Source organism: Phaenicophaeus curvirostris, chromosome 6 (assembly GCF_032191515.1).
Source record: "Phaenicophaeus curvirostris isolate KB17595 chromosome 6, BPBGC_Pcur_1.0, whole genome shotgun sequence".
In the NCBI taxonomy this organism is placed as follows: Eukaryota; Metazoa; Chordata; class Aves; order Cuculiformes; family Cuculidae; genus Phaenicophaeus; species Phaenicophaeus curvirostris.
In genome coordinates, this window is record NC_091397.1 from 32,468,250 (window position 1) to 32,495,280 (window position 27,031).

The following is a 27,031-nucleotide window of genomic DNA, read 5'->3' on the forward strand; positions in this document are numbered from 1 at the left end:
TAGAAAAGTCTGACCAGACAACTTAGTGGCACATTTATTATAAGTAATAAAAGATCATAAGAAGAGCCAGGGAATCATTTATGCGGACTACTGGACTACATTAGTTCTTCCTCATATAAGTAAATATTAACACAGGTACCAAACATGTTATAACAGAAATATGTATACATACATCTATATATATAAAAAGCTGTATTGTATTCAGCACAGGGTGTTCCAATAGCAATCACGACACATCAAGGGTCTTTGGTAGATACATGAGGGTTTTGTTTTATTTTGTTTTGTTTTGCTTTTCTTTTAAATGATATGCCAGTGAAACGAAATATTGAGGGTACACTAACGAATCTGGCCAAGTGACTCTTGATCAGAATCAACAAAAGTAAAATCATAGAGCTTTCTCATGTACCTTAAATGTCCCTCCCTTTGATTCTTGAATGCAATAGTTGACTCTGGACAGGATGGAAGTCTCTCATTAAGTATATATGGCAATCATATGAGAAAGTGAGGGAGAAATGGATAGTTAGTTAACCTCAATAGCATTAAACCAAGCAAAGAAGATTTCAAATAAATATCACATAAAATTTCCTAACAATGAGTATAGATGAATGTGGAAGTAACTGTCAAAGGAAACAATGGCTTAAATCAAACCCACTGAAGGTAGACAGGATTATCCATATCATGCATTACCCAAAAGTTCTTAGCATTGCAATACTTCCTAAACAGTTTTTGCAAACATTCACTTGGTTCATCCCTTAACAGCATCTCAAAACCTTATTTTTGTTCTTGTAACGTGTTTCCATGACCAAGTTTTTGTTCACCTTGCTATTGGGAGAGGAAATGTTCTCCACACAAACATTAAACACTAAGGACTGTGTCTACTATTTTCTCTTCTTTTCACCACTATTTCCCCTACTCCCTAAAAGTGCTAGTCACCCACCAAGAACCTGAAACAGCAGCATTTGATGTAGTACAATATAAGTAGTATTGTTAATAACTGAAATGAACAGGTCTGCAAACATTGCTCAGATGACATTTGTTTGGTTCCACTGCTTGCTAAGTATTAGCAAACAGAGCTGGTCAATAAATGGAAACAGCTCAGTCTGCAGCCATTCTTGGAGCTTTATCATTGTTTCTGCTACCTATTTGCCTTGTGCATATTCAGTATTTGCATGACTTTCTGCCATCCCTAAGTGATGTTTTTTCAAGCATATCATACACTTCAGAAATTAATCATCTGGAAACCGAAAATTCTTACCATCAGATTTACAACTGTATCAAAAAGATTCAGATTCAGATAGAGTTTAGATGCAGAGATCAAGACAGCCATATCAAAAAACTCTGTGAACGAAGGTATCAGTGAGTGCTTTCCACTCATAGGATTTCAGCACCCAGAAGGCCTCAAACAGTTATCTTAAAAAGTGTAGATGAAGACTATGCAATTGTCTCACTATTGCCATTTTTGTAGGCATTCATCTGCTACAGGATGGAGATTAAGGGAATTATTCATATGGCAATAATCCTGCATGAACTTATTATGATCTTCACGAATCAGTAGTAAAACATACTACCCTGAAGTTGTCGTAGCCTCCAGATGCCACGTTTTTGTTGTCTGTCTCAAAAATTCATAAATGTGAACATGATGGAAGATATATGCTATATGCCTTTGCTCTCTGTCTCCAAAAGAGCATGAATAAAAATCTTCCATCACTTCTGACTTAACTGATTCGGTGGATATTTTGCCTGTGGTTCTCTGTGACTTGCTCTTTGATAAATGGTGTCATTGCAAGTGTAAAGTCCCCTTTCCCCTTTACAGTGTATGAAATGGATCATTTTAAAATAAAAGCTAAAACCCCCAGTGATTAAAAATGTTATTTTACTTAATAATCTATTTGTTGTTGCTTTCCAAGTTTATTCTTCCCATGCCACTTCTCCATGAATGTAGCCATTAAGCAAGTTATTTACCCAGTTTTAGTATTTTTTTTTTAATATGACATATGAGGTCAGACACACAGAAAAAAAAGGCTATGTCTTTAACACTCTTTGTTTAACAAATTAAGACAATCAACTAATCACCTTCAAAATAGTTCCCTTCTGAGTTGACACACAGCTCCATACAATGCTGCCAACATTCAAAGAAACTCCACAGCTCAGTTTCTGAAAGGCTGTTGAGGATCTCTATTGGTTTTGCTTCCACATCTTCTACTGCCAAAAAATGGGTTCCTTTGAGCACTGACTCGATCTTCAGGAAGAGGTAGAAATGGCAGGGAGCCAAGTCTGGTGAATAGGGTTAATTTTTAGTCACTGTGGTGTTTTTATTAGCTACAAACTGCTTCACAAAGTACTGTGGGCTGGCACACACTGACATTTTCTGACCAAGGGTTAGAAAATGTCTGTATTTGAACACGTGTCCACTCATACTGAGTGAAGCGATCGAGCTGAGCCTTGTCTCACTGTGACAGGTCATAACATGTCCTGTAACATTCAATTTGTCTCTCCCCTCCCACTCTTGGTTCCTGAGCTATACAGTTAGTCTTGGGCTTTTTTTCGTGTCAGACCTCATACTCAGTTTTGCTCTAAGAGGATTTGAAATATTTTATAAATTTGATGTTGGCATTTAATCACAGATAAAAAAGAAATCAAAGTTCATTGTGAATCTTATTACAGAGTGAGGCCCTAATTCTTTCTTAGTGAATTCTATGAGTTTTTCTGTCAGGAGACAACCCCACAGATCTCATTACACAAAATACAAACATGCTATTTTGAAGATACTCCAGGTTTCAAACTTAAACCAAACCAAAACTGAAAGATTTGGTAATGCTATGAACTTCTCCAGGGAACAGAAAACACAGCAATTAATGACCTGATTTTCAGTAAGGTGGTTCAACACAAGGAAGTATTTTTCTTAATACTCTGAGATTAGTGACCAGGTTGTAATAATGTGCAAGGAAAGAATTTTGTAGTCAGTAAATGTATGGTTTCCTAATTAAGCATTGCTTACACCATGAGAAAATACCTAATTTTTGTATCTGAAAATGTACTCTCTAAAATATATAAATAAAAGAACATATCTATATTGAATCTACAAACTTAAACAAAAATTATGATTGTGAAACACTCAGGGGTCTTATTGTTTAGGTGATGTTTCCAAAATCTGGGGCAAATTTATTTAAAAGCCTATCTTTTAATCAGACTTTAAATATTACTGATTACCTAAATGACCAATGCCTTCAATGACAACAATATTAATTAGCAAATCAAACTGGTTAATGACTTCTAATTGTAAGGTTAAAAACTTTGCTTCAGCAAAAAGACATGTCTACATGGAATTAGGTAGTATCATACACCTGGCTCCAAAAAACGAATTTGATAGCAAGTAGGGAATTTGTACACTCTACTCCCTTGTCATATACCGAAGGGCTGCTTCCTCTCTCTTAACACAGTGATCTTTTAGTTTTTCTTCTCAGTTACTCTGCTGCTATTTTCTGACAGCATTTTGAGGACACATTGCTTTCTTTAAGCAATGGCTGGATTGAATTCAAGGAAGGGCATTTAGAAACTACCCTTGCTTTTCTTAAAACATAATCAGTTTGCTCCTAACTTTAGAATCATTTGTGCATGCAGATTTCAAAATAAATTCTATAGTTATATTCAAATACTAAAGGGAAAATACTCTGAAAAACATGTTATACATTTAGACAATCTGAGCTACTCTGACAGAATTCTTTTTTTATTTGCTTTAATTTTATCTCTAGCACCAGGCAATGAATTACATCCTGTTTCCTAGCTGGTCTCCTCAAGACCCAGTGTGACATTTGTCTGAATACCAGCTTCTCCTCAATTGGCCTGTTCATGCTTAATAACAGTCAAAGTCATCTGCAAAAGGAACCATTAAGATCAAAAGGAGCAACTTCAAAGCACTATGGTATTCCAATGTTGTATCTTTCAGAGAAGAACAAACAAGAAATTCAGGGCTAAGGTTGCAATAAGTAATTAATGAAGCTCTGGGTAATATAATTGGCAATCCTGGAACATCTTAATCTATGTAAGTGAAAAGTACTTGAGATTCAGATATTTATTGAGATTTAAAGACAGTTTTATTTAGGGGCTGGGAGGAAGAATGATCATGGAAAAACTTACAATAGGAGCAGCCGTATACTTCAATTCTTAACCCAATTTGGCCCTCTCCATTCCAGTCCAAAGGAACTATCCGTACATAGCGAGCAGTAACCATGTGTTGTAAATCATGCCGGACCACACCATCAGAGTTTGTATTTCCAGGAAATGCCTAAGATAGAGAAGAAGAAAAAAGAAAATTATTGCATTGCACCTAATTTACATGCTATAAAGCTTCTGTTCTGAAGAAAACATTAGGTAGTGAAGTCCTCTGAGAGTCTACCTTACAACGAATTTTGGGTTAAATGTTTCTTTGATACAAATGAACAGTTGATTTACAAAGTTTCATAAGAATTCCAAAACAGTAGCATTGTGACTTCATGTTGTTTTTCTTCAAAACAGATATGTTGAAATCATGGAACAGCTGCTACTATGTAAGAAAGTAATAATTTTTCAATTATTAATCTATTACTCATTTATTAACATCTTAATAAAATTGTCCAACTCCAAGTGGTTGTTTTGGGGAAGAAACCATCCTCTGTCAGTAGGATCACATGCACCAGCTCTTTTCCTATAAATACGAACACTAACACAATCTGCTCCCTTCAATTTCTCAAATTTTCAAGAATTTAAAAATCTTCCTTTACTTTTGACGTATTATCTGCTGGGGAGTGAGTGTCCTAACCATAGCTGTCACTCAGAGCAAAGCCTGTTTTTAGTTAATAACACTTTGGAATTCAGGAAGGGATACAAGAAGTCTCAAGGGAGTTTTGAAAATTGATGAAGTAAATATTTAGCACTTAGTTTGCAGTTTTGCATATCTTGATAAAACAATTCATTGCACCAAGGTTAAAAATGAGCAATGCATTCTAGATTTTCTGGTTTTGTCTTTTCAGTTTATGGACAATCCATTCATTCACTGATAGCAGATGTTAAAGACTGTCATTCAGCTCTTTAAATTTTCAGAAGAACTTTCACACCTCTTCACAGGTAATTTTCAATAAAAATATGTGTCTTGTAACAATGAACAGAGTAGTCATAAATGGATAGAGAAAAGGTGTTCAACTGCTAGGGAGCTATGAAAATAAGGAATGCTTGTGAATCCTCTTTAAAAGAACGTTAGATATTTTTTATATTCAGTAGACGTATCTACACGATTGTCATCTGAATAAATCCATATAAAATCCTATAAAAAATACTGACAGTAGAACCAAAAATAAGCAAAAAAATAACTGGGCTATAAAGAATACTAATGCAACATATAGTTATCAATCATTTGAAAGAGCCCTCTGCATACAACAATACTTAATTACATGCCCAGATACCACTTATTCCAAAAGAATATTCTAGACGAATAGAATCTACAGTGCACAGTAGATCTAGGTGATAGTAAATGTAAGGAAGACCTACAGAATTCCTTCCTTGGCGTACTCCAGAAATAATGACATATATTAACGGTTACAGGTACCTTAATTTTTCTGTACTGCAGCTATTGATATGTGAAATGGTGATGATGGCACTCCTCACTTCAGAGATGAGCTTCTAAGATACATTAATTAATGTCTATGAAGCCCTTATATTTGAGTTGTGTTTATAAGGAAATTAACAGTACTGTCTTCTGAGCTGAACAGAAGACAATAAAGAACAAAGGAAAGCATACACTGAATGAGGATAAAAAAATCTTATTGAAAAGCTGCCTATTCTCTTAGTCTTGTTCTGGGAATAACAGACCTTCATGAAAGGAATAAAGAATTTGATATTTTATAAATATGTATTTTAGTGAGCATGCAAAGTAATGGTCCATATTTCATTTGGGATGTTGTAATTTTATGATATCTGGCATTATCTTATCAAAGCTCTCCTCATGTAGGTTTTTGATGGCTGTTTTGTTTTGAGGTTTGTTTAATTTTGTTGATGTATTAGGGTCAAAGGAGGGCATGATATTTTCTATATAGTTTGATTAAGTAATTGATGAAATCTGATTCTCAAAATCAGAATTACTTTCTTTAGCCCTCCAAACTCTGAGCCCTGACTTAAGCTTTGCCATCCTTTGTTAGAAAGACTTAAGGCTGAAACCAGAAGGCGTTTCATATTTTGAGGGTTTCTACAACTGTATGATCCAGCAACACTTGCTGAATGCATAAATACAGTCAATAGAAAATAGGGCAGTCTTGGCATTAGTTTGCCCAATTATTAAAATGCATTCCATTTAGTGCCTAGCAGAACAATGTCTTTTAAACACAGCCTTCATTTAGATAAATGTGGTATAGTAATACGTGCTCTGTGGATAATGCAAACATCAGCCCAAAATCCATCATTATGAGCCTAAAAGATCAATTTACAGAAGCCTGTGCATTATGCACTATTGCTGTAAAATCTCCTTTTCTAACTGAGAATTGTATGTAGACTCAGAAAGGCAGGTTTTTATTTAAAATCTGTTTTATACAATTATCAAAGTTTAACAAACATCTTGATAAGACTTAAAAGTATAATTTAGACCCAGATCTCCAATAATTTTTTTGAAATTGCGAGTGAATCTCTGTCTAAAAAGACGCCATAGAAATGTGCAAGAAGAAAGACCTTTACAGAATGATTTTTCAGAAAAAGACAGAAATACCCAAAGAAATTAAAAGTTTTTTAATCTCACAAACTCAATTAAGTATTGTTGCCAAATACATGCTCTTCATGAGTAACGTGCTTTTTCTACATTTAACCCAATCTAGGAAAATTACCAAAATGGCTCACTTGTCTGCAAAACAGGTAGCACTGTCTCATCAGTCCAATTCCAAAACCTTCTGCTCTAGAAGTTATTTATTTTCTGGCACTAGGTACCAACTTCTGTATGCTGCTTTGTTTCAACTCCCATTCCAATGAAAAGATCGGAGCGTTGTGTAACAGTTACTTTTCTCAAAGACAGTGCTCCACAGGACAATGAAGTAATAAGAATGAAGAAAGATAAGAAAATTTACCTCCAAATCCTTCCCTAACATAGCTTTTGAACACACGTTGAATGGAGTTTTCAGAAGTACTTAGTAAGACTATTGCAACTGGCTTCCTTACGAGTAAAATTGGTTCAGCTCCAAGTATTATTAAAAAATTACAAGGGCAGGTTTATAGGACAGATATTGTATGGTAATGGACAAACAAATACAATGGTTTGGGGATTTTATTAAAAAAAAAACCAAACAAAAAACAGAAGCAGCAGAAGAAAGAATCTGTTCAATCCTTGACATTCACTTTGGGTTTATCAGAATGTTTCAACCGCACTGCTGTACATAGGGACACAGCAGAGACATCCAGTATGATTTTGTTTGAATAAACAAAGAACCTGAGAAAAGTGAAGATAAGTTTTTGTGAAACTTGAAAGAAAACTTAAGGAAAGTTAAGATTTGGACTCAATTTTCTTTGTTGCATTTACAGAACAATGATTTTCCAACCAATAATTGTAAATGTTAAAGCTAAATTATAAATTTAGATTCCAAATTTATAATCCATTGTAGTATTGTCAAAAAGTATAGTAGTAAGGTAACACACAGCTTAACAGTGTTACTTGAGTAATACTGAAAAGAAATGGTTTAAGTTTCCTTTAAATGGACAGTTTTGCAATATCATTCAGTACTCTACTTCATGGATACAGCAAGTACATTACAACATCTCTTTTTGTGAAAATGCTTTGATCAGCTTTTGCAATAAAGGATTAAAAAGAAATTCTCAGCATTAAAAAGCAAAAAAAAAAGATCTCTGAAGTAAGGAGGCTGAAAAGTGAATTAAAAGAAATGTTATTAAGCCAGCAAAAGTGAAACTTTTCATCCTTTAATCAAAGAGGAAAAGTATGAAAGAATGTTGGCCAGAACTCAACCAAATTGAACATTTATCCTTGTTTTTAGCAATTTGTTCCCAAAATTTAAGCCACTGAAAAAAGTTACATCTATACTGTCAAGATCAACTTACAGCATCATCAGTAAAAATTTCTTAGCTCATTGAGAGGTAATCATTGACTTGCACTTAGTCTTAAATAAAGTAAGGAGATTTTAATTCTTAGACATTAAGATCATAGGGTAGACCCACTCCAGGGATAACCTGGGGTATCGCAATGAGTAAGACTTTTAGGATAGTTCTTTTCTTTGCATGACAACAACAATATGCATGCTGTGCAAGCCTGTGCACTGCCAGATGGGAAAGGACTGTCTTCCATGAAGTAACGTATAGAGAATCATAGAACGGTTAGAGTTGGAAGGGACCTTAAAGATCATCTCACTCAAACTCCAACCGCCATGGGCAGGGATACCAACCCATCTGGCCTCAAAAACCTCCAGGGAGGTGGGACATCCACAGCTTCTCTGGACTACCACTTCCAAAGTCTCACCACGCTCATAGTGAAGAATTACTTCCTTATCATTATTCTGAATCTATCCTCTTTTGGTTTAAAACCATTGCCCCTTGTTCTATCACTATATGTCCCTTTCCTGGTTTCTTGTAAGCCCCCTGTTGGTACTTGAATGTTGCTATAAGGTCTCCCCAGAGCGTTCTCTTCTCTAAGCTTAAAACATCAACTCTCTCAGCCTGTCCTCATATGGGAGGTGCTCCAGACATTGCCCCAGAAATTGTAATAATGATAATTCTTGATGACTTTAACATGGTTCTATTACTGTTTGGCAAACTACTCAGGATGGTTAAACTGTCCAAATAATTATGTAAATACAATAACATAGTACCTAAAGATCAAAACTAAGAGTGAAACAGGGAAACCTGTTCCAGTGTCTCACCACACTCATTGTGAAGAAATTCTTCCTTATATCAAGCCTACATCTGCCCCTTTCCAGTTTATACCCACTCCCCCTCATCCTTTCACCACAAGCCTTTATGAATAGTCCCCCTCCAACTTTCCTGTAGGTCCCTTCATGTATTGGAAAGTCACTACAAGATCTCCATCTCCTAAGAGCCTTCTCTTCTCCAGGCTGAAAAGCCCAACTCTTTCAGCCTGTCCTCATATGGAAGGTGCTCCAGCCCTCTGATCATCTTTGTAGCTCTCCTCTGGACCCATTCCAACAGTTCCACATCCTTCCTATGTTGAGGATTCCAGAACTGGACACAACACTCCAAATGAGGCCTCATAAGAGAGGAACAGAGGCACAGAATCACTTCCTTTGCCCTGCTGGCCACGCTTCTTTTGATGCATCCCAGGAAACAGTTGGCCTTCTGGGCTGCGAGCGCACATTACCAGCTTATGTCAAGCTTCTCATCAACCAGCATCCCCAAGTCCTTCTCTGCAGGGCAGCTCTCAATAATGTCATCCCCCATCGTGTACTGAAATTGAGGATTGCCCCAATGCAGGTATAGGACCGAAGTATGCCCTGTGGCACAGGAGCTGAATTATCTTTGTGATTGCTCCTAAGATCCTACATGATGCTATACAAGTAAGTTGCCAAAATATTCTGTGAAACAGTATAGTTCCCTGTGCACAAAAAAATTATTAGGTAGCTTTGACTAAATCTTCCACTGTCTCAGTTCCATAAAATAGGGAGTAAATTTCACTTGTTTTATGGGCTTGTAAAAATAAAATAATACTTATTAAGCACTTAGTCAAGTATTCACATAGGTGCCTAAATTAGAAATCTGAGCCTTTTGTGGTCAGTGAAGCAAAGTGGGAGATAGGAATTAAATTAAAATTTCACCACTCTTCACTGGTTACACAGTAAAACATAAATTTTCCTGGATGTAGTATAAAAGTATTCTACAAAACGGAGAATATAATCAAGAACTTAGTTTCAAAAGTTACCTAGTGACTAATTCATGTTAGAAGAAAAAGACTATAAAAAACAATGTAAAATGGTTATAGAAACTGAGTAAAACATGTTTTTCTTTCAGGTAGTTGTGAGATTTTATTCATTAATAGACAAAAACTACTTTTGCTACATCTTCTGTAGAATGAGAGACAGGAAGGATGTGTTTTCAGACTAACTAAACACAATTGCAGTCATTACTAAGATAATAGCAGCAACAGCTGTCTGATCACTGGCTGTTGGGCTATGGAGCTCAACAATAACGGCTCTCACCATGAGAAGAAGGGGAAGCACAGAGGAACCCAGTATGGTCCTCGCTTTCTCTTCCTCTCTAGTACTGATGTGCTTGGATAGTATCACATACTTTGATGATTTTTAAATAACTTTCAAGTAATTTTCAGAACCATATTTATTCCTTTTACACTAAACTATTCTCAAAGGCTCTCGTGTCTCTTCCACACAACTCTACTACTCCGCTGGGCTACTTATCTGAAACTTTGCAAACCAAAAAGTTGAAGCTGTTACTAGTAAGTGCAATTCTGAGGGGCAGGTACAAACTCAGCAATGTCACTTCATGGCCCCTGCACTTAGTGCATTGGATTATAAGACTCTGAAATTCCCTGCAGGAAAAAGTACAAAGGCAAACCCTATTTTAAATACTGTTTAGAGTCTTGTATATTCAGCAGGGACAAAGCAACCACTATAATAAAAAAACAAACTTTTGAGCTTTTACTGGGTTATATATTAATATAAACAACATTCTCTGCCTGTGACAGAAAACCTTTATTTGTGACTTCGATACAACTATAAATCAAAATTACCATACTTGCTTATTTCATGTTCTTTCCTTTCGAGTGATGAGAAAATCAGGCTGGTCAATTTTTATGATAGACAGTTCTCTGTTACAAGTCATTTTCATTCCTATGTGAAATCATAGAAATGTCCAAAGACTGCCTTTCAGATCATTGCAATTCTGCCTAGACTATTAACGTGCAAGAAACAGTCCTTAGCCAAAACACGTACCATATCTGAAATAGTTTAGTAAAGCAATACAATTGTAAATTAAGCTGTGAGGAATAAAGCTTGCTTATTTTGTATTAATTGCTTCAAGTTTAAAGTTGATATTGTATATTGCAATAGCAATAAATAAGCTTTGAGGAAAAAAATATTTAAAAAATGAGGTGTTTTTCCAGTATATTTCAATATCTGTTTAATGACATGATTACAGTTCATTGAAAATAGCATTTGTGGTTCTTCATAACTCAACTGAGCTTCTCAATAAGGGGAAGTAGGAGTGGACAAGAACAAAATAATAAGCTTTCTTTAAACATGTCTGCAGATGTCCTTAAAACATATTAAAACATTACAAAACTATAAAAACTTGAAAAGTATGCATCTAATAGAATTCCGTATCTTTCTGTTTTGTTTTTGTATGCTTCCAAGTTTTTGTGATTATGAAAGGAATAAAATGAATGTGTAGTATTAAGTTAAGGTTTAGCAGAAAATGCCTAGAGAAAAAAAGAAGAAAAATTATTATTATTGCCATATAACACTAATATATGTCTCCCTTTCTGTCTATAGCTGCAGTACCAAATATAAGTAGGGGAAACATCAATGTGGATCCTTTCTAAAACCCAGTACAAGCCTAAAAGGTCTCTAAGCACAAAGAATCATAAGAAAAACTGCAAGCATATACAAAATTCCCTTCCCAGGAAAAACACGTGCAGTAGGACTCTTTAGCATAATCCTTTCAAACTGATCAAAGCAACATTACTAAGAAATCCCCAAAGGCAGAATTACAATATGTGACAGTCTTCAAACATGCCTGTCTGTCCTTTGACTTATATCTAAAGGCTGCTTCCCTTTCTAGGGAAATAAGTAAAGTTTTAATCATGTGGCCTTTTGAAATGATTCCAAAAAGCCACAGGAACATTTTATATAGGAATGTGCAAAGGGATATGTGAATTGTTACAACTTACCACTTTTTTCTGAGGTTTCCTTCACTTAACTTCTTATTCTATTTTTTTTTTTTTCTTCTAAAATGGAAATGACAGGTTTTGGAAGGACTGCAAAATATTTGTGTCTCTGTTTCAGTCCATTCTGACAATGTGAAATCGCAACTCTTCATGTCAAAAATGCTTGAAATTCATTATGAGAAGTTTATAGAATACGAGGTAATCTCTCATTGGAAACCTTGGGAATTTAGTAAACAATTAAATGTCCTAATAAAGGACACTACTGAAGGTGTTATTTTTATTCCAAAGTAAACAATCCAATTTCATTCCATTACATCTTTTCCAACTGTATTCCTTTAGGGGCTATCTGTTATTGATTGACTGAGATAATATAACTCTTTAATCTCCCTATAACATAGTTTTGTTGAGGCTTACATCAACGACTATTCTGAAAGTTACTGCATAGCCATCTTTTAGGTAAAAATGCCTTCAAAAAAAGCTGTTAGCATCTGAAACAGGAGGACTTCTGTATATCAAAACCTATGTTTAATAATCAGCAAAGGTGAATCTGTTTTGAGAACAATAATTGGGAGAAATAATTATTTTAAAATTTTGATTACCTGCCCACTTGTTTTCTCTACAATTCATACAATGAAGAATAAAGTGATTCAATAGCCTAATATGCTTGCAACGGAAACTTCCTAAATTTAATTTTAAGCTGTGTTATAAATCTTAGGGGATTGAATATTTAGAGTAAATTGATCATTAGTTGTGTGCAAGTCATTTTTTTTGGCCTCACGCAGCATGGGCAATTGTATCTGATTCAGGTACTTATGGTTTATTTTTGGCAGCCAGGATGCACACTTCCCTGACCTAGCAGGCAGTAACATTTTGAGTTCAGCATGCCTTCTTCATGTTGTATAGAGTCCATCACTGAGCAGAGCTGAGGGCCTCTACAGACACTGAATGAAAAGAAGAGCTGGAGACAGCTAGCCTCATGGGTTTTACTACTCATGGGTTTTACTTCCACAGAAGGTGGAAGTTCTGATGTGGAAAGATCTTTATTACTGAGAAAAATATTTGTCCTACATGACTTACTTTCCCATGACAAGGATTTGCAACAGCATAGAAAAGGTGGAGTGCAGTTTTATTCCTATGCAAAGCCCCAAATTGCTCAGGGAAATGTTGGTAGGTACAGAGTGAATCTTCTCACATATTCTGTTTTCCAAAGGTATGTCACACAGACAATGGCATTTCCAGGTAATGGCAGATTTCTTACTATGACCAGCTATTGTAGTGAAGACATCATGAACTTTTTGCTACTTCTCAGTCTAGTATATAATTTTCTATACAATCATAATGAGAACATAACCAGGACCTCCCTGCCTTTCACTTCCCCTGCTTTCTAGACTAATTTAGTTACCTCTTGAGAATATTTTGAAAACAGGCTTGCAAGTGCTCAGAAGAAATTCAGAGCTCTTCAGAAGGAAGAGGCTATTATAACGTTGCTGCTTCTCTGTAGTATTGCAGGAGGCACCTGCAGGAAACGTCTTTACAGCCATTTGATAAAGCTCTGTAACAGTACAAGCAATGAAGCCAGGAATGACTGCTGGCAGTTGTGGCTTGTTGCTTGTTTACTGTGTAAACTTAGACAAACAGCCCAATGTTTCTGAAACTCATTCTGGCTGTAAAACAGAGATGATACTCTCAGAAGTTTTCTTCTGAGAATTGATCAGCTATTATTTATGCACTGATCCTTTCAAAGAAAAAAACAATCCATGCACTGTTTTTACATCTCTGCTTACTTAAAGAAAAGAAACACAGCAAATTACAGAGACTCACTGACTTTTGTAGCCATACGGGAGCATTATGATAATCTGGTCTGGAGCTCAGTAGACACAGAGTACTGACTCCCATGCAATACTTAAAGTAATGAGTTTTCAGTCTGGGGCTATTGTGCAATATTCTTATGGTTATTCAGTCTTGATTTTGAAACTGAAAATGATGGAAAATCAAATCTAGCACATCCTTGCAGAAGGTCTTCCAATGGTTATTTATATTCAGTGTTAAAAATATGTTTTATTTCTACTTGGGCTTTGTTTGGTTGATGCTCTAGTCACTCATTACATCATCTCATTACATCATTCATTCTGTATAAGAGAATGGTTTGCCATCATTGGTAACTTCTCCTTTGCAAGAACTGGCAAACTACGATGAGAAAACATTGTCTATATTTCCATAATATCAAAAAAAATCAGATAATTAAGCAAAACTGTTAATTTGTCTGGTACAGTTTGCAAAACGGTAACATGATCTGGCTTGCAAAATCTGTACAGGTTTTGTTTTAAAGACTAGTTTTGGGTTTGTTCCCCCTCCCTCTTTCACAGATGAGTGTGTACAATCAGACTAAAATAACAGCATGGGTATTTGCCCCCTTGCTGTGCCAGTCTTAAATATGAGGTTTCAACCCCTTCTTAAATAAGAACACTGAAACATTTTCAGTTATCACTCACATTATGCATTATCTTCTAGCTCGCGTTGCAATACTGTACTGTAACAGAAAACATTGTGTCAGTCTCCACTGTGCTTCCTATAAACTCAGCTGTGACTTTATGATAACAAAACAGTTCATACTTCCATTTAAAAATTATCATTTCTCTTTTTGTAAAATAATATCACTTCTGATAATCTCTGCGCAATCCAAACTGATTGCTTAGAATAACTCTGGTACAAATGTTAAATAATTGTCATATTAATGTACCAGAGCCCACAGTGAACATCTACATTTTAGGAAGACTGTAACAGAAGTTCAATCCATCTTGGTATAAAGATAAATTTTATTCAAAGAGCCCATTTAATTCTGTTGTATATACACAATATAATTGTTTAGCCTTGTTAATCTAAGCTTATTTAGGAAACAATAAAAAGCATATACTTTAGACAGAATGGAGAGCAAAGCAAGGTAGAAAAAGAGCAGCCATGATAGATCCTTGTTTTCAGCAGCTTTTGATAAATTCTCTTGGGAAGCCAACTGAGTTTCATTGAAGGAAACGAATCAATGGTCCTTCATAAGAACAAAATCAATTAGAAAGTCATTACCTGAAAATTAGCACTCAAACCCCAAAATTTCATTTTAAAGCCAATTAGACTATGTCAGTACTAAGCTGAATTGCACTTGCATTGATGTAGGCAAAATGATATACATCATACGCCCCTAAGACTCGTAGAGAGTGAAAAATGAAAGAATATGTTTATAGATAATATTGAATTTATTTTTTTTAAGGTATCTTGAGCAGCAGATCATTATGCTGGGCTTTCTAACAGCTTTACATCATATATTTGTACTGATGTTCTCATTGGAAATACAGCCTTTGAGGAATCCTTACTTTTGCTTACTGGTATATCAACACATCAGAAAAATTCTGCTGTAAAAGCCAGTGAGAATATTAAAGGCAGTTAAGTACTCCAATAGCCTCTTTCTCCCAACAGCATACCATAGTCCTGGCATGATTTGTTTTGTGCTGTACTAGAAAGGTAAATAGCGCTAAATTTTAAGAAGGAGAAGCAGACAGCATGACACAGAAAAGCTAAAATCTCCTGTTGGGCTGCAACTGGACAGTCAGACCAACTTGTCTTCCTGTCACCAGGCTAATCTACCATGCCTGTGTCTACAGTGCAGAAAGAATGGTATAGCTCCTCCTCACAGTTCTGGTCTGAGTAACAAGAGGCAACAGAAACTGCTCCTTAAAGGTGGGATGCTGCAGCTTATATTACAAAAGCAGCGTTGTGGTAGTACACTGTGACTTTGCAAAGCAGAGGACACTCCCTCTACATCTACCATTAGAAGTTTAATCTTAAATACAGAAGATTAAAATAAAAGGAAGAAGACACAAAAGTACAAATTAATTACAGAACGTTAAACACATCCTATACACATACTTAACACCATGCACGCATTTAAGTTGAATTATGTTAAATAGCTAAAATCTAAGTAGTCTCTTGAAATGAGATGCTTTTCTGAGTTGGGGTAAAAGAATTCAATTTCAAGAGCTTAATTTAGGTGTTCAATTGAACTGCCTAGCAGCAGACTTGCTAGAATAACCAAAACATCTCCATCAATCCAGCAGATGTCACACAATGTGCAGAAGGTCTGACATAAGCCAAGAGCTGAGGGCCAGGCAGGATGCCTGAGGTGTCTCAGAGTGTGGTGGGTACCTAAATTCAGGAAATGGAATTGCACTTCAGATGCCTAGAGCACATACAACTGTGTATGAGATTAATCATGTCCTAAGGCTATCTACTTATCTTCTAGCACAATAAAATTGTTTGGAGAATAAGTTTAGCTAAAGGTCTACCCAAGTGTTAATACTTCTGTCTCTGGATTCTGTGACAGCAGAAAACCAATGTTTGGGAACAAAAATAGCAAAATCCTATCAGATTATATGTATTATGGGGCTTGTTTTATCTGGATTAACAAATTAATTACCATCTTTAAACTTAATAATTGAGTCAAATATATGTCTCAAAACACTCTGCATTCCATCCATGATGCAGAATCTAACACGGAGACTATAATTTTAATGTGTCAAGCTTGATCTATGGAGTGGTGCCATGAACAGAAAAACAGAAAAAATACAAAAATGAATACAAATAACAGAATGAGATGATATGATTTTTTTAAAGAAAATACTGTTATTCAGATACTATGTTTATGAAATCCAGAACCACCACACCATGCTCTTACTGTCCCACATTTAGTCTATAGCTAATAAACCCTATTTTTTAAACAAAGAACATATTTATATTAATTTTTCATATTTGGTAATAGATGGTATTAGATCAAAATATATCTACATAAATTAAGTGTCAGAGTAAGACAGCATATAAATGGCCAGTACTAAAGAATATATAAAAAAAGTTTCTGAATGCTCATTTATATTTTACAACTGTAGCTCTGCTTCTTTGGTTCTACTTCCGAATAACTTCACTGTATGTCAGTAGAATACCTAGACATCTGAGTCACTGCCTTTGTTTAGAAAGGTGGTTTGTTCACCTGTGAGAGATGGTCCTAAGAGAAAGGATTTTAGAAGTTTTCTCACAACAAATATCGAGTCTCATATCTTTTGCTCCAACAGGTCAATCAGTAAGTTAGCTCTGCTTTCTTTACACATCATCTGCAAATGAGAATGCTGAGGGCTGACTTCTCACACATTGTGTTAAGGGAAAAACAGCAACTGAGAATATATAAGAAGTTGACTCCAATCACAGCTATGCAATGCTGTATTCCTCAAAGCAGCAATAAACCCTTAGGGCTATGCTAGCAAATTGCTGTGTGGAGCTGTAATTATGCACTTGTCTTAGACAGCTACATCTTGACATAATGTTTTAAATATCTGAGTGAGTAACCTGACCCATTCTATGCTCAAGTGAGATGATGGATTTCTATTCAGAGGGAATTTCACCAATTCGGACTCTATATATAATACCTCAATAGTGAATTAAAAACAAACATCTTTTCTCATACTGCAAATGTATTGATACATTTTAAAAGTCCATGGAAGTCATAAATGAACAAAGTTTTGTAGAAAGAGTCAAACACTAAGTAATGATAGTATTGAGCTCTCAAGTGCTAAAAAAACAGAGGAAAGAATAAAGTGGGGAAGGGAAGAGGAAAGAACAGTGAAAAAAAATAATTTCAAATTATAGAGCCAGCAAATACATCCACATTTCTGCCAACTTGTGCTGACAAAGGACTGGAGACGGCAGAAATCAGGAAATTATTGGATGCATTGTGTAGTTGCTGGGTCTGATTAAGTCTCTAGTTTATTACAAGTTGACTTTGCATTTCAGAAACAGCAGAACTATTCAGTACTTCCTCCCCAATAGCATAAAGCACACTTGGAATGCACAGTAGTGCTTCTTGTTAATGAAGCCTTGTATGTACTGTTCAGAATTTTATTAATATATATATTAATATATATATATATTGTGAATAGTGAAGTAATAGTATACTTTCCTGAATTTCTTTACCACAATTATTAGACAGGCTTGAGTTTTTTAATAAAAATATTGCAATTTTGTGTGATTTTTAAGAGGAATTCACAAGTATTTTCCTAAAGAGAAATAGCCCTGAACCCAATCACAAGATTCTGTTAGTGAAAATCTGAACAATGCTACACTCCTTGCTTATGGCTTATCAAAGGCCAAATTGTCTTCTCCTTAAGGAGCAGGGGTGATCATAATTTTTTGAAGCACAGTAAAGTTTATGTACAGAGGAAGTGTCAGGGTCTACATGCATGATATGATATGTCCTCTGTTTTCACAGAGATCCTCCCCAACTACAACCACTTACTAACAGTCTGAACCAAGGAAATGATCAGCAAAAAAATGTTCAGGTAGAAACCAAGTGAATATTACCTGTGGATTGGTCAAAAAATATTAAACAGTAAGATCCTTTTATTACAACACAGAAATTAAGAGACAATATAAGATAAGGAGTAGAGGTGAAAGTTTTAGAAAAATAAATATTTGAGTTTTCTTCTTCTTTAAGTAAACAAAATTGGACAAAACAAACAAACAAACAAAAACTAATAAAAAAGAATGATTCAAAATTGAAATTACTGCAGCAAAAACAAATCCCAAAGATATGTTACACATATCTAAGAAAGCCAGGTAATGTTTATCCAAAACTGACTGAAGAAAATTATTCATGAAATGTTAAGTCCTTTTTTCGCAGATTTATAAATTTAACAAACATAGGCAACAAGGAGTGGGAAACAAAGGGATGGGGAACGACAAGGATCTGTGAACAACCTACATAATTTCTACATTTAAGAAAGGCAAAATAGCTATCCAGAAAGCCACAGACTTTTAGCATAAACTTACTCAATGCAAAATATATTATGAAAAAAAATCAAAGAAAAATGTATAAATTTCAGGGAAACAGTAAAATTCATAAAGGGTAGAGTTAAGTTAGCCCATATGATACCTCTTCTGCAAGACAGATTTTTGGGGTTGTTTGGGGTGTTTTGAGTTCACTTTTTTTGGTTTTTTGTTTGGGGTTTGTGGGGTTTTTTTGTAACAGAGATGGAATACAGGCAGATTTCAATATACTGTTTGCTATTCACTGATGGGAGATTAGTAATTAAAATGCAGAAGATGGCAAACAGTGTCAGATTTGGAAAGGAGACAAGGGGAACATAACAAGGGAACTAGAGGAAGAGAGTTAATTGGTTGAGTTTCTCAAGAATTATTCTTGGGTTTTGTATTACTTCATTAATGAATGGGACAGAGGAAGTAAGGCATATACTAATAAGTGTACAGATGACGTGAAGTTTGGGGTTTCTATTTTGATCAAGGAAAAATTATCAGACTTGAGCAAAAGTGTGGTCAAAACTTGAGAGAACTAAGTACTGGAAAGTCAAAGCATCTCACCTAAGAACTAAATGACAATTTCTTCTATTACTTGGGGCAAAAGTGGTTAATAAATAGCTGCATGGACTGTATTATCAAATACCAAACTAAAATGAGTAGTAAACCTCTCTTCAAACATGTCAGAAAAACAGAGCTTAACAGACGCTTTGTAAGACCAGCAGATGAATAGGATATAAACAGAATACAAAAGGTAAGCCATGGCACAGAAGTTAAATATGTTCTTTACATTCTGTGGATGAAATAGTGGTGATTTCCTTATTGCAGCTCTTTTTTTTTTGTAAGGGATTTTTTTCAAGGATTCAGTGTGAAGCAGTTTTGGAACAAATGGACAAATGGAAAAGTAACAAATCATGAAGGTCAGATAGTATCCATGCACGGGTTCCAAAGCAACTAGAGGATTAAATATCTGAATTATTAACAATGGTGAATAATTTCTCAAATAAAAGTGCTTTGGAGGGTGGCAATTTTTAAAAATCTTCTAGAAAGGCAGGATATTACAGATCAGTAAGCTTGTCACCTATGTCAGCCAAAGTCTTACAAACTAGAATAAAGAGTGGAATTACTGCAGACATCTGAGTAATTATGATCAGCTTGGGAAGAGTCAGCTTGGCTTTTACAAAATAATCCTTTGTTACAAACCCACTGAAATTCATTTAAACAGCAAATATGCATATGGATAAAACTGATCTGGTTAATGTAATCAATTAAGCTTTCCAAAAGGCTGTTGAAAATATCCCTCACCAAAGACTTTTAACGTGACTAAGCAGTTACAGTGTAGTAAGAAAGGTCCTTAAAGGGTAAAATAACTGGTTAAAGGAGAAGCACTAGAAAATACTGACTTCTAATAGTAGAAAACTCAGGTGGAGTTGTGTTGATACCTGTAGTGTCTTATGATTCTGAACAACTGAAATTCAGTGTAGACAAATGTAAAGCACAACATGGGGAAAAGACTATCTTAATTTCACAAAAAATTTATAAGCTTTGACCTAACCATTACTGTGCAGAAGAGACATCTCAGGATTATAATAGGTAGTTCCATGAAACAATCAGCTCAATACTAAGTAGAACTTTAAAAGTAAATTAAATGCTGGCACATAAGTACAGAAAATTACAGTAATACCAATGTAAACCATGGTTCATCTACAGTTTGAACACAATGTGAAGTTCTTGTCCCCTCATGTAAAAGGGGATATAAAAGGGGTAGAGTAGGAAAATTCTGAATGAGGAACAACTGAATCATCTGTGAGTTTTCAATCTGAAAAAAAAAATACCTCATTGGAATATGAGGAAGGCCTACAAAATCACAAGAGACGAGGGGAGAGTGTAAGAGGGATCAACTTTTTGCACTCTTTTCCTGAGAAAATACATACTGGGCATCAGATAAAGGTATGTTCAAAATAATCAAAGAGAGGGGAAACTCAGCAAAGAGGCAGTGACCTTTAAAACTTATTACCACAAAAGTTGTGGGTACTAGAGGCCTATATGGGATTAAGAATGGAAACAGCAAAAGCACAGAGGAAGAAAATCTACTGACCATTACTAAATACACAATGCCACAAGTGACTCAAGAAGTTTTTGAGCTGAAACTAATTAGAAAGTAGAAGCATTGTAAATATTTCCTCAATTTTTATTTTTCCCCAGGCATTTTCTTATGAACAGGCATTTTCTTATGTGGGAGACACAATAGATAGATCTTTAATCTAAGGAATTATAGGCATCCTTATATTGTTCTTGTTCTGTTCTTATTCAGTACAGGCACATGTTGTTGAGTCCCTGCTATATTGCAAGACAAAAGGTAAACTTGATCTGATATATTTCAACTTGACATGTTTCAAACTTTTTTTCTTTTCCTTTGGCAGAAACAAGTGAATTTTAACGTCAGTGTATGAGGCACTGGAAAACTTCCCTCTTCATCATATGGGCAGTTCATCTGTATAGTCCTAAAACATAAGATATATAGAAAAAATGCTCAGATGAAGCAGGGGAACAAAAAGTCTGTCTTACCAGAGAAGTACATATGTGAAAAAATGTAAAAACCTTATGACCACTGTCATAACTTTGACTAAAGTAAATGCTAGTGAGACAAAAGAGAAAAATGTGGGAAAAGTTGCAACAACAGCTATTAAATATTCATTACTAAGGTTAGTATAGAAGTCTGGTAAAGGTTTCTGACCAGCAGCAGGGGACAAATTCTGACATAAAATTCAAATAGAGTTAGAAAGGCTAAGAAATCTAACTCAAAGAGGCAGAGTCTTCCTTTGTGCAATGACTTGCACAATGTAGTTGCTAGCAATAGCATACAACTGGATATTATCACCTAAGGGGCCTCTAGCAGATCTCTTTCCTATGCTCATATGATTTTTTTTTTAAACTGAAAAATAAATTTTAAAATATTCTATAATCTCACTTTGGAGAGATTCAGTAAGTTTTATGACAGAATTGTGTCAGAATGTTTTAACAAACTAGGAAATGCATTTCTGTCAGACAGCTAGATGTAGCATCGATCACAATTACAGGAACTTAAACAGAACAGTTGTCAAATACCAGACTGCTTGACATTTAATTCATGTGCAAACACCTACTCCAGTAGTTTTCAACATCTGATGTACTAGAAATTCTTTCCCAGAAGTGGGGAAAAGAGTGTGAACTTGATGCCCACAAATGAGTTTGTTTTCCTAAGACAGAGTTTGATTTCTGATATAATAGAAGCCAAATCTAGATTTTTTCTTGTGATTATAAATCCAAGAAAAATGTATTCTCTTGAAAATAATTTAAACCAAAATACAGATATCTAAGGTGAGGACCACTTTATTTACCGTCTGTGAGCCAGTCCAAGCACATCAAAACATCCTGCCTAAGAATTCCTCATATTCAAAATACCCACATAAGTGTCGATGACAGACTAGCAGCATTAGTAGTAGTTATCCATTTTCCTTACTGAGATTTGCATATGGACTGGGTTTTGTTCAAAGTAAATCCACTTGCCAGTTTGGACCAAGGATGCACATTGTTGTTGCACTAAGCAGACACTGAGAAATCTAAGAAAAATAATAATCTGAAGAGATGTTTTCAAAATTATTTATTTTAAGATGTCTAGAGATAAGAGAACATGGACACGGGAAAAACAACGGATGTAATCTGTTTGGACTTCTGTAAAGCCTTTGACACAGTCCCCCACAACACCCTTCTCTCTAAATTGGACAGATACAGATTTGATGAGTGGACTGTTCAGTCGATAAGAAATTGGTTGGATGACAGCATTCAGCAAGCAGTGGTCAGTGGCTCGATGTCCAGCTGGAGATCTGAGACACGTGGTGTCCCTCGGGGTTCTGTACTGGGACCAATGCTGTTTAATATCTTCATCAATAATATAGACAGCAAGATCTAGTGCACCCTCAGCAAGACTGCAGATGACACCAAGCTGAGTGGTGAAGTTGTGACACCTGGAGGATGGGGTGTCCATAGGGATCTGCACAAGCTGGACAAGTGGGCCTGTGTGAACCCCATGAGGTTCAAAAAGGCCAAGAGCAAGGTCCTACATCTGTGTCGGGGCAATCCACAAATTCAGTACAGGATGGGAGATGATGTGATTGAGAGCAGCCCTGCAGAGAAGGACTTGGGAGTGCACATTGATGAGCAGCTTGATATAAGCTAGCAACGTGCACTCACAGCCCAGAAGGCCAACTGTATTCTGGGCTGCATCAAAATAAGTGTGGTCAGCAGGGCAAGGAAGGTGATTCTGCCCCTCTACTCCACTTTTGTGAGACCCAACCTGGAGTATTGTGTCCAGTTCTGGAATTCGCAGTATAAGAAGGATATGGAACTGTTGGAACGGGTCCAGAGGAGGGCTACAAAGATAATCAGAGGGCTGGAGCACCTCTGCTGTAAGGATAGGCTGAGAGAGTTGGGGTAATTCAGCTTGGAGAAGACAAGGCTCTGGGGAGACTTTATATCAGCCTTCAGTACCTGAAGGGGGCTTACAAGAAAGCTGGGGAGGGATTTTTACAAGGGTATTAGTAACAGGACGAGCGGGAATGGCTTTAAATTGGAGGGGGAAGATTTAGATTAGACATCAGGAAGACATTCTTCATGATGAGGGTGGTAAGGCACTGGCACAGGTTGCCCAGGGAAGTTGTGGATGCCCCCTCCCAAGAAAAGTCATGTTGCATGGAGCCTTGAGCAGCTTGATCTAGACATGGGAAGATGTCCCTGCCCATGGCAGCGGGGGGTGGAAGGGATGATCTCTAAAGTCACTACCAACCCAAAAACATTCTATTATTCTATAAACACATGCTACTTTAAATTTTTATATGCCTTAAGCTATAAGAGAATGTGTTGTGGCAGAATTTTACATTCTTATGCTCTTTATTTTCATATTATTTTTCTATTCAAAGTTTTGCTTCACCTCATGGATCCATTTTTTTAAAAATTCTTAAATACAATTTCCACTTTTTGTGCAGCTGACATTGATAGGTTTTTCTACACAAATCTAGAAATGTAGCTAGCACTTATGATTTCATTTTCCCAGATGTACTTCCAGGTCCAGACTACACTATGCATTAAAAGGTACATGTAAAGTGGGCAATGGTCAGCAGTTTTACAAGGCAAAAGAAAACCCTTTTCTCCTTAGCTTTCAAGCTTTTTTCCAAGGAGAACTGTAACACTTGAACAAGTTTTGAAACTGCTCCAGGCAGTATGATATGAAGTAATTTTAACATGTTTCAGTACATTAGGTTTAAGGAATAACACTTACTTCTTTGCTTTAACAATGTCCAACTCTCTCTGCTAAAATAAACCATTGGACATAAGGAAGATTTAGTATTTCTGTAATAGGACACCATATTTCCTATTTCCATCCATGTGCCTTTGTGTGGTATGCAGTCACACTGGTTGTACTAAAATATCTTTTAAAAAAAGCCAGAAAAGTCTGCTGTTTAGGAAAAAAAGAAATATAAAAATATGGGGAACTCCTAGGCACTTTTTTTTTTTTTGAAGAACAGACATTTTATGGGTGCCTGAATACTGAACTGGAAGCTTGACAAAGGGGAAGCGTATTTTTAAATAGTGTTCTAGTCCTTGACAACAGATTCTAACTTTTACTTCTTTAAATTTCATGGCATTTTTCAATAACTTTAAACATGCAGTTATGTTTCTCCATTTTTATTCAACTATATCAAACACAGAAGCAAAAAAATTAATCATCTTTGATTTGGAGTTCTATGCCATATAAAACGTGCATGTTTTGTCACCTACTCCATGCATTTTCTCTAGTGCTCCTGAAACTGAATCAACGCATATTCAAAACTTATAATTTTATGATTAGTAAGATGGAGGGACCCTGTCTATATGATGAAGAGTGTGTTTAGACAACAGTTTACATATTTTTTCTTCATTCTTCACATATACATGACAGGCAATGGACCGCCAACCCCAAGTCTGTTTCAATTTTAGTATCAGGAAGAATTCAGGCAAGGGCAAAAGGCACTCTGAAATGCTCTGTAAAAATTGCCTTCGCTGATAGAGAAGACTAATTAAAAAAAAAGAAAAAAGAAGTAGTAATCTCTTGGTTTGGCTAGTTTGATCTGTCATTTTCCAACTAAGCCTTCTCAAATAGTTAAAGTTGAGGGTGGATTTTAAAAGAACAATCTTGAAGAAATGGTCTACTACACAACCTTATGCTTATTATCAATTAATTAAGCAAGTAGCTTCATATATAATAGTTATATCTCATTATAAAGCTACTAAAGAGTCCTACTCAACTGTAGAAATTTTTAGAATGATGGATTTATGCTTTTCTTCGTTACGTTCTTTTATACATCAAATATATATTTTGGGGGAATTCATCAAATGAATATATGCCCAGAAACTGTTCTTCACTCATGAGATCTGGTAGCTGCTTTATTGATATACTATTAACTTTGAGTGATGAAAAGCGACCACTGTAACCATTCTATTAAACCTCAAAACTTACTCTTGCATATAGCATTATATATCAGAATTTGGCATTAAAATCTCAGCTTCAATTTTTATTCAGTTTTACTAGAGTAACAAAACAGCAAAACATTAGTCCATCCCTGCCTTAGGGATTTATAACAAAAATTCAAATAATCCAAAATTATTCTCATTAAGTTATAACCTTTTTATCTTCTTCAGTTTTTATAGGCATGTGATTTAGCAGTCCTTAATAACTCTGAAAAGCACACTTGAAGGTTCCACTCTGAACCTACAAAAAAAGATATTTGAACATTGATTTTAAAGATTAGTGTTTGATTAGTTGTTTAGTGTTTGATAGGAATGGTTGGACTCGATGATCCAGTGGGTCTCTTCCAACCTGGTTATTCTATGATTCTATGATTCTATGATTAAAAAACCCAACACCAAAACCTAATCAACTTATGTGTTCTGTATGTCATAACGAATTATGACATTTCATTTTAAATCCTCGAGGTGTGACAAGCAAGAGATATTAAAAGGTCACAGACTGCCAAATGTTGCAAATTACTGCTCAGTCTCTTTCAAACTGATTAACTTTTCTCTGACTAGTCTGCCACTTTGCTTTCTGTTCTTTGCCCTTTTCTCAGTCATGTTGTACAGACTGAGGCTATGACTACAATGTTAAGTTATTAATAAAAAATGTACAGTTTAACTAGAAGATAATGTTTGATTTCATTCTATTCCAAACAGGTTCCTCAGGCTGAGGGGAAAAAAAAGAGCTCACCTTTAGCTCTTTGTGCCACGTGATCCTTTTGAACAACCATTATAAGAAAAGCCATATCGGCTCCCCACAGGTGACAGTTTAATACCCTTATTAAAAACATATACAAAGATAATTTTATATGTGCACATACTATTTCTGCTTTCATGATCCCAGCATGCCTCTTGAACTATTTGTATGCCATCTATCATATACAAATACCATTACTCTTTCCTAAAATGAGAACCAAGTACAGGGGCAACAGCTAAATGCAACCACAACAAAAGCTTCAGCAGAATATAAAGTGAGGGAAGTTGAGTCGCACAGAACATCGATCAGTGAATCAACTTTTGATTTACTGCTCTCCTGTAGTGAACAGAACAGTTGGGTTTTGCACGGTGATCTTCCATGTTGCATTTATGAGCAAATTGGTTCATGTGAGCAATGCCCTAAAATTCAAACATACCTAGGAGGAGAAACAACTATTAAGATATGTCATGGAAACATTCAGCCTCACATTACTGTGCCCAGTGACAGAAACCATGCAAAATTTGTTTCTCCATCAGCAAGATGGAATTTTCCTTGAGAAGTCCAAATTAGAAAAACATTTAACTTAAAGAACCACAGAATTTTAATTTGTTTGTTTGAGCATAATTACTTTATAAACTCTGATAAATATCTGCCCTAGGTGGAATAGGCACATACCCATCATCCAGAGCAGCCTCAACTGAACCAGGAAGGCTCTATCATTCACATTCATTTTTGACCAGCTTAAAAGTTTTCTCTAGAGAATTCCTTCCCTGGTAGTGAAAGTCCATTACTTTGTTAGATTAACAATACCATTTCTCCTATTTTCCCCTTCTTTACCAGATTTTTTTTTTGTCAGAACTTTGAATTGGTATTTTCTAGGGTTTCATCAGTTCATATTTCAAGTTCATAACTACTACTGAATGCTGCAACTTTCAGGAAATGGAATACTTTCTTTTGCCAAGATCTCTGAAATCACTTGGCTGCATTTTATATACTTTTCCTTCTGATTTTCTGTAATTTAA

The 27,031-nt window shown here is 35.5% G+C and overlaps 1 protein-coding gene across 1 annotated transcript in view; it reads right to left on the reverse strand.

The window, feature by feature from the left end:
* The window catches only part of CNTNAP2 (contactin associated protein 2), a 1,119,128-nt gene that overhangs the window by 629,646 nt on the left and 462,451 nt on the right, over window positions 1–27,031 (reverse strand). The window contains exon 4 of the mRNA XM_069859729.1: window positions 4,138–4,285. Coding sequence (XP_069715830.1) covers window positions 4,138–4,285 — 148 coding nt within the window. The remainder of the gene's footprint in view (window positions 1–4,137; window positions 4,286–27,031) is intronic.